Here is a 9,171-nt window from a genome sequence, read left to right as displayed (position 1 = left end):
TCCCAGATTAAACCTAGTGGGAGTAACCCCCCACAGAGGGACAAAAGGACCCCCTGATGATCCTCTAATCGCCTGAGCCAAGGTGTGAAACTGGGTGTGGGTCCCAATCAGCCAGAGTTTCGGGTGAGCTCATTGTGAAACCTGGCCCCACCTATCATGCGATTCCTGAGGTCAGATGGCCCAGGATGTGAGTGGGCGTTAAGGCGTCTGGGGAGGGAACTCAAAACTGGATTATAGATGGCAGACAGTTGGTGTCGTAAACCACCGCCTCTGTTCAAAGATGGTCGCTCACAGTGGACATAGATGGCTTCTTTCACCCTCTAACCATCTGTCCTCTCTGTCCAAAATGTGAACATTGGCATCCTCGAAAGAGTGTCCTTTATCCTTAAGATGCAGATGGACTGCTGAGTCTTGTCCTGTGGAGGTGGCTCTTCTGTGTTGTGCCATGCGCTTGTGAAGTGGCTGTTTGGTCTCTCCAATGTAGAGGTCTGGGCATTCCTCGCTACACTGTACAGCATACACCACGTTGTTAAGTTTGTGTTTAGGAGTTTTGAACTCAGGAATTAGCATGATAAGGTGGGGCCAGGTTTCACAATGAGCTCACCCGAAACCCTGGCTGATTGATCACACCTTGGCTCAGGCGATTAGAGGATCATCAGGGGGTCCTTTTGTCCCTCTGTGGGGGGATACTCCCACTAGGTTTATATCTGGGACTCTCCACCATTTGACCTTAGAACTGAAGAAGCTTCTCGGATGAGAGGTGAAACGTCTTCAAGCAACTTAAAGAAGTCCAGACGCTTTTCTTTGTAAGCTCCTTTGACTACGATGACCTGGATGACTGAGAACCTTCACAGACACAAAGACCTTAGACAGAAATTTTGATGATTGAGTTTTCTTGAAAGCCAACACAATTGAGAAACAATTTGGCTTATGCGACTGAAATAAGAAGTTTGTCTTTGTTTGAGGAAACTGAGATGAAGGCAGTGAAATGACAGACCAGTTGGACAGCCATGTGTCATTTGTGGGTGTTCCACCTCTCATCCAAGAGACTTCTTCAGTTCTAAAAATAAAAGAGTCCCAGATATTTTACTCTTAGTGGTTGGTTGTCCCCTCCCAGGTGGTTGTGAGGGTCATCAACCCACTATCGATCATGTGAGTCATCACATGAACAAAGGTGTATTTAAAAAAAAAGTATGGGTCATTACCAACACTGGGGGTTAATGGTGAAACCACCTTGTAACCTTGCCCCACTGCATCATGTGACTTATTGGGATCACATGAGGCCAGGTGTGAGTTGGGATTGAAGCACTCGGGAAGGGATCTCATGACGGCATTGCAGGTGGTTGATAGCTGGTGTTGTAAGCCACCACCTCTGTTCAGTGATGGTCGTTCACAGGGGGCTTAGATGCTCTTGGTCCACAATGTGAACACTGGCATCATCAAGAAAGTTCCAGTGCAGATGCATAGCTGAGTCTTGTCCTGTAAAGGTGGGTCTTCTGTGTTGTGTTGGGTTAATGGAGTGCCTGTTTGGTTTCTCCTTTGTGGAGGTCCAAGCATTTGTCACTGCAGAGCATACTCTGTCCTGTTTAGCTTGTGTTTTAGAGTTTTGTCCCATGGATGAATCAATTTTGTCTGAGGGTCTTGCTGGGTCTGCTGGTGTCTGACCTTTCGTGTACATATTTGCTGATTTAATGGAGGCCCAGTTGCGATAACCATGTTTTATTAAGAGCTTTCTTTAAGTGTGTGTTCCTTTTCTTTCCCTTTTTCCTTAGAGGAAATATTTTCTGCCTGGTGTTGTAGGCTCCTTATCACCTCAAAGTTGTGTTTCACAGGGTGGTGGGAGTCAGAGAGTAGGTACTGGTCTGTATGTGTGTGGACTTCCAACCCAACAACACAGTCAAGGATCCTGCTGTCCTCCCTGGTGAACATTTGTTTTAAGCCACTTGAGTGAATTTGTTTGGTGGAGGCCTCTACTTCCTGGGTTAAAAACTGGTTGTTTCAGGTAGTGGATGAATTATAGTGTGGATTATTTTGAACTGTGAATCGTGAAGACAAATAGGGAGCTGGAAAAGAGTATAACGTTTAGGGTAAAAGAGAGGTAGTATCAGGTACTTGCTTTTATTCTGATATAGATTTTCTTCTATATTGCTGGATAGTTTTTGATGAAAAATCAAATTGTGATGTCATTTTTCTGTTTTTACGGGGCTGACAAGAGTAGTGTTAAAGTGCTGCATAAATAAGCAGTACTGGAAAGGGTTGTAGTACTATTATACTCGTGGTGATACCCATACTGAGCTACTAAGTCCCAAAGTGGGTGGTGTGTCCAGCGGGAAGCTCTTTTTATCCTTTTGTAAAGATACGATTTAAATTTACCTCACCAATGTGATACCTTGAGACTTTTAGTCAATCAACCCAGCTCTTTACTCAGTTTGCAAATATTGCCACAATATTAGTGCTCTTTTTTTAGCTACTTGTTGTCACTGTTCCTGTTCTCTTTATCAAAAGTCTTCATTGATTATCTTGCGGTAGTTGTTAATAGTCATTTTTGTGGATAATTGAAAGCACTGTCACAAATAAAACTGTAATTCTGAGCAGGTTTTATGTGGATCATATGATTTATGCACACAAGGCTGTCCATCCATTCATCCCTTTGTCCATCCATACAGAGCACTGTGTTCAGAGATGGTTTTATTTTGTGCCCATTAAGTCCACCTGGCAGCCCGTGCCTTTTGAAAAAAGCCTGTTCATGGTTTATTTGTTTTAATCACTACAGAATTATTTTTGGGTGCAACACATGCCACATGTATAAAAGAATACAGTCACTTGTATTATGCTTTTTCATATTTGATATAAACATTTACTAGACAAAGAATCTGACATGGTGACTGGCCTGAAATTTATAAATTATATAGACACTGATAATGTAATGCTTGATTTGAGACAGAACAATGACAAGCTTCTGCACCTTCCACTACTATAAGTGGACTACAAGCAGACACTCAGTCCTTGCTTGCATAGCCTGGAAATGGGGAAGCAAAACCGCTGAACGAGAATTTCTGCAATAGTTTCAACCTTCGCCAACTCGTTGCTGTCTCGCTCTGAAACGCTCTCTCAAAAGCTTTATCGAGCACCTCTCTCGAGGGTCCTGCATCTTTAATGACTGCGGCGAACGGAATAGATTAGAAGATGAGACCTTTCGATAAAAAGTTTCTCCTTACAAAAAAGTTTTATACGAAGGAATGCAGTGTGTTCGGTAAACATATATGTAAGGCTTTTTCCCTCCTTTTGCTGCACTGGAAAGTGGAGCCCCTCTCACGAGGGCCCTAGCTTTAAGAGTGAGCTCCCAGCAATAAGGTCAAAAGCCAAGACTATTAATTTTGCAGTGCTCTTCATTTCTGTAAACAAGTTGATATGTACTGAGTAAAGTTTAGTTACTTTAACGTTAACTCGAGTAAACCATAAATCAAAGAAGAAGCCTAAAAAGAAGCCAATCTGGGATCGGCGTGGGGAATAATGCGCCTAATGCTGTAAGTCTGGCCTCGTCTCTAGATTAAGCGGCAGCAGTACAATAATAACATTAAGGGACGCATGTTGCATAAATATATTTTTGCTCATTCTGTAAGTCACTTAAGCAAAATATAATATGTTCACGTGAAAGCTCTTCCTTGGAGATTAGCCCTCAACTGCAACCCGAAAACCTTTCGAAAAGTGTCACACATACACGTGTATCGAATGGAAGGAAGCATGCTCCCACATTACAGGAGGTGAACTAATGGCCTAATGAGTCACATACTGTACATCCCATGCAACAATACTAAATGAATTTAGAGTGACGGTTTCTCTTTTCATAACCACCTAAAGATGAAAAAGGTAAGAGATTTTTTTTTTGACACATAATATATGCATGCAAAGAACCTACTCTTCTTGGTTCCACCGTGTGAAAACATCTGGAACAGACAGGAGCCTTTCTACCCTCCAAGAGCTCAATAAGTCTGTACAGTAGAGACAGTTACAATTATCATAGGAATTATTATTTAGTTACTATCATGTAAAGCGTACAGTAGTTGCAGCAGTGAACACTGGGGATCCTAAATACTGCAGAAACATAATTTAATGCAGTGCTCCACTGATATACAAGCTAAGGTTGAATGAGAATGTAGAGGAGTTACTGTGCACAAATCACATTGGCATGTTGTCAGATAGAAATGTATGATATCTTATAGCTATGTTCAAAATTATTCAGCATTTGACATTCTCATGCATACAACCACAAGAAGCGAGTCCATTGAAAAATAGTCCAAGCATTGTTTTTTGTTATTTTTTTTCCTGTGGAAATGGCAGAGAACCTAATGAGACATTAAAACGTGTGCTGCTGTCCAGAGTGTGTGGATACAGACAGGAAGAGGAGGGAGCAGCGACGGCTCACTTCTGCATGTCACACTGCAACAGGAGCACGATGGACGGGTCGCTCTTTGCCGCCTCTTTGAACTCCTCCAGCGAGATCTGGTCGTCGTTGTTTTTATCCATTTTACTGAAGATCTTGTCCACCCTCTGCTCTGGTGTCAAACCGTCCTCGTTCATTTTCATCATGATCACCGTGCCCACCATTTTGTAGATAGCCTGTGGGCGAGGTGTGGCGAGAAATTAGCTGAGAACTGTGGTTTGCTGTGCAAGAATAAACGATGAATGGATGGATGAAGCAGTGAATAAACAGATAAAAGTCAAATGTTGAAATAATATCATTTTTGTGGAGATTCATGATTAAATTGCTGAAATGGCTACAAGTAAACAACAACAAGCTACATACAATTATTAAGCAAAAGTAATCCGTGGATGGAAATAGTACCAGTGGTTGAATAATGTATGCATGCTGCTATTTTCTGTCAGCAGGCTGAAATTTGGTTGCACACAGAAGACCAAGAACTCTGAATATTTCATTAATATATATCAAATGTGCAGGAAACACTGGGCCTTTACTGATTTATTGAATTATTTCAAAAGCAGTATTGCACAACATTATTATTGTTCAATTTAAGAATAAACCTAAATCTTCAGATAAAACTTGAAATGCTATTTTTGAGAATCATGTTGAAATATTATTTTAAGAAAAAAGCTAAAGTTGAAATGTGGACTTGTTGAGTTGACACAACAACTTCATCAGCGTTCTGATTGTGTTTTGTGATCATCCATTGCCAGCTATTTCATTTTGCACAAATGAAGCCAACCCCTCCAAGTTTGTGTTTTTTCCTTCTGAACAGATGCAGCTTTTTGCACCATCTCTTCAACATCATTGCACTTATCACCACATCGTGTTTATGTAATAAAAGAGAAATAATTTCCTTGTTATTAAAACCAACTCTTAAATACACTTGCGCTAACTCTACGCAAGCTATTTTGTAGAGGGCAAAGCAGCCATGGCGTTTGTCTGACTTGAAACAACAACATTTCAGCTTTAGTCTCAATATGAACAATATTAATATAAAAATATATTTGCCTTTTCTTTCTTAATGTGGCCCTAATACTCCTTTATGCAGTAGTGCACAAGTCGTGTGTCCAAATATATATCGAATGCCAATTTTGGAATAACATATATTCCAAAGTGCCTCAAGAGTTCGCCATGTAATCGGAAGGTTGCCGGTTCGAGCCCTGGCTTGGACAGTCTCGGTCATTGTGTCCTTGGACAAGACACTTCACCCGTTGCCTACTGGTGGTGGTCAGAGGGCCCGGTGGCGCCAGTGTCCGGCAGCCTCGCCTCTGTCAGTGCGACCCAGGGTGGCTGTGGCTACAATGTAGCTTGCCATCACCAGTGTGTGAATGTGTGTGTGAATGGGTGGATGACTGGTTGTGTAAAGTGCTTTGGGGTCCTTAGGGACTAGTAAAGCGCTATACAAATACAGACCATTTACCATTTGACCATTTCATTGGATCATCGCAGGTGTCCATGATGTTAAATACTTAAATATTGTTGGGTAGCTCCATAATAACAATAATAACAGCCACATGGGTCAGTTGTAGTCCTGTGTTTAAGCATAATAATTCTTTTTTGAGTGCAATAGTATGATGCCAATGTATTTGTTTATTCTTCAAACTGTTTGGCTGCTTTTGGGTTTGCTAAAGAAAAGTTTTATAAAGACCCAAACTGTGATTTGAACACAGTTACAATGCTCAAATCTCCAAAAGTCAAAATTACTGGAAAAACAAAAACAGCTAATTCCCACATTTAACAAGCTGAAATCTGGGCTCTTTGCTCTGAGGTGATTTATTTGAAAACCATAAGTCAATTATGTGATAAATAACTTCTTACTAATGTTAAAAACTCTCAGGTCATAAAATAATGGGGTTTTGTCTGACTGTTTTTGCACTGTTGCACACTTCAGAGCATATTGACAGTCTCAGTAGGGGCTGTCAATATGCTCTGATATCACTGACACATATCGGATTTATTTTATAGATTGTGTTTCCACAAATAGCCAAATGCAATTCAATACAACTGCAGTTTTGCCATTACGAAACTGTATCTGTACTCAAGGCTCTGCAGGTGTGTGGGAGACTGATAACACCAAAAACCAATGGAGAAAAAATCCCCTCAGAGCCAGTCCCCTGATGAGCAAAAGCTTAATGACTCCATAATCCCTCACCTCGATTATCTCCAGCATTTCCACTCTGGTTATTTTGCCATCACCATCCAGGTCATACATGTTGAAGGCCCAGTTGAGTTTCTGCTCAAAGCTGCCACGGGATGTGATGGACAGAGCGCAGATGAACTCTCGGAAATCAATGGTCCCGTCTCCGTTTTTGTCAAAGGTTCTGAAGGCGTGTTGTGCAAATTTTGACGCATCACCGTAAGGGAAGAACTGCACAAAACAGTAGAGAGAGGTCAACTGGTGCCTTCTTGTTACAGGATAAGCACAGCTTTTTAAAAGGGAAAATAAGTCCTCTACTGCTGCATGATTAGTTTCTACAACAAATAACTCCAACAGATGCAAAAGAGGCAGTTGATAAAGAAGAGCGGGAGCTTCTGGACACAAACCTTCACATAAAGCTGCTGGAACTCCTCCAGATTCAGCCTGCCACTGGGGCAGTCCTTCAGGAAGCCTTTGTACCACTGCTTCAGCTCATGTTCATTAAACTCTGTGTTCTTCACCAGATCCTCCATCACCTCAGGAGTCAGCTTGCTGTTCTGCTTACCCATGTTTCCTGTGGTGCAAGAACACGTGAATAATGCATTTGCTTTTGCTTCGGCTCGAAAATATTTGTCAGATTCCCACTTCGAAAAAATGAGCACAGAGTGTAAAAAATGTGCTCTTTTTCTTCTGGGATGGCAGCAAATATTGCCCCAGTGCTTATGTTCTATTTCGGTCCCTTCAGCCTGTTTGTGCCAGCCAGTGGCCTGGGTAGCACTGACCTGGATCAACACCGTCAGAGCAGATCCAGTTCATCAAATGTTCGATCGCTGCTATCAAGTTTCCACTGCAAATGCTGTCCTATAACCTGACAATGACAACAAAGGCTGTGCTTGCTTGTAAAAGAGAGGCTGCTGCAGTAAGTCCACAGACACGAGTAAGAGCAGCGTGCAGGAGCACACAGCACTGGATCAATGGAAAACACCTGAGTGGCCTGCATGTAATCCAGTGTTTAAAGAAGCCGTGGGAAAGCTGCACAACAATCAGCCTGGGTTAGTTTGTTATCTTTGACAACTTAAGCCAACCACACCAGGGCAGTCCATCAGAAGCCCCACATTCATTAATTATTTACTCATCATGTGGCGAATGACATAAGTGGCCAAAGATGCGTCAACTTCCATTGCATAATTGAACAAATGAGAGAGCAGAATATTATTTGTATTCCAAATACAGGCCGTTGTGGGAGTGTCCACAACTTGAGACCAACATATGGTCCACATCTCTGCAGCATGACAGCAGGCTGGACAGCTCCACCACAGGCAGCACTGCATTGGCTTGGGCCTTCCACAACAAACGGCAGAAATGTGCGCTACAGCCCAAATCACTGCAAACCACAGCTTTTAACGTCCATCCCCTGCGTGTCATAGAACCAAGCTTGGCGAGCGTGATTAGTAATTACAGTAACAGATGTTGGGTATTATCTCTAAAATAGGCTACAGCGAATGACCTTGAGGAGCAACATTTTGCAGGAAGATGACAAAACTGTTTCACGGAGCGTTGAGCTGAGAGAAACGGCTCGACGCGCTGCAACTGCGGCGTTTAATAGAAATATCAGCCACATTGCGCACAGGCCACAGGTATGAACGACTCGTTCTGCCATCGGATGCTGTTTTATATCACGCTTTAGGCAATGACATCCGTGTTAATGCTATTAAAGCTAACCGCCTCCTGTGAGAGCTGGAGAGGGAGACGCTGCTGCATTCCGATGGAAACGACGCAGTGAGAGTATTTTCAGATTAGATCCCCCCCATCCTGCTCCTAATGACATCTTTCCGTGCGCATCGGGCCAGCAAACATGTCAAAATGCAAGAAGCAAACAGCTATTTTTAAAACACAACACAGCCCTCCTCGGTGCCGCCGCAGAGCCACATTGGAGGGGTGGGAGAAAAGCGAGAGAGAAAAAAGCCCATTAAGTGCAGAAATCTTGGTGTCATTTTGTAAATTCACCAAATAATCGCTCTCTGCCTTATTTCTGTTTTTCTGGCTCTTTCCAGGCAGAACGCAGATGCTTTATTTTAAAGGATGCGCAGGTGCCAGAGAGCCAGCCCTCTCCTCAATCCCCATTCATTCACACCAAAGGAAAATATGAAACATAATGCGCGACATATCAACACGAACCCATCCCTGCATGTATAATCTGAGATACATCTAAGACATGGCACATAGCTCAAAGTGCACGCACTTCTTACCTTATTATTTGGCGATTCTCTATCGGAATAAATCTGCTCTGGCTTCTGCAAAGTACAGAAAACCCCCTGCCGATGAAAACGTTTGCCCAAAAGGGATTATTCTCAACAAGGCTCGCCCTCTTTCAGAGAAAAAAAAATCACCCGCTAATGAAATTTCTGGATTTTCCCGACGTTATTCCAGATGAGGCGCAGCAGGCACCGATCCCACGCCAGTCTTTGGTTATGCGACTACAGGAGCGCGGCGTCACCCGTGTGCATCACAGCCTGATCATAAGTTCACTGTTGCTGCTGCTGCTGCT

The 9,171-nt window shown here is 42.7% G+C and overlaps 1 protein-coding gene across 1 annotated transcript; it reads right to left on the bottom strand.

The window, feature by feature from the left end:
• Positions 1-2,675: 2,675 nt before the first annotated feature.
• On the bottom strand, positions 2,676-9,171 carry vsnl1b (visinin-like 1b). The gene is made up of 4 exons (XM_005926128.3): positions 8,873-9,171; positions 7,031-7,197; positions 6,639-6,854; positions 2,676-4,620 (listed from the first exon to the last, which is right to left on the bottom strand). The coding sequence occupies exons 2-4, from the start codon at positions 7,190-7,192 to the stop codon at positions 4,423-4,425; spliced, it is 576 nt and encodes a 191-aa protein (XP_005926190.1). The 5' UTR covers positions 7,193-7,197; positions 8,873-9,171; the 3' UTR covers positions 2,676-4,422.

The sequence above is a fragment of the Haplochromis burtoni genome, unplaced genomic scaffold, assembly GCF_018398535.1.
Source record: "Haplochromis burtoni strain Fernald_Lab_line unplaced genomic scaffold, NCSU_Asbu1 Contig_85, whole genome shotgun sequence".
NCBI classification, from domain to species: Eukaryota; Metazoa; Chordata; class Actinopteri; order Cichliformes; family Cichlidae; genus Haplochromis; species Haplochromis burtoni.
Note: the sequence above shows the minus strand (reverse complement) of the source record. Positions and strands in the feature narration are given on the sequence as shown.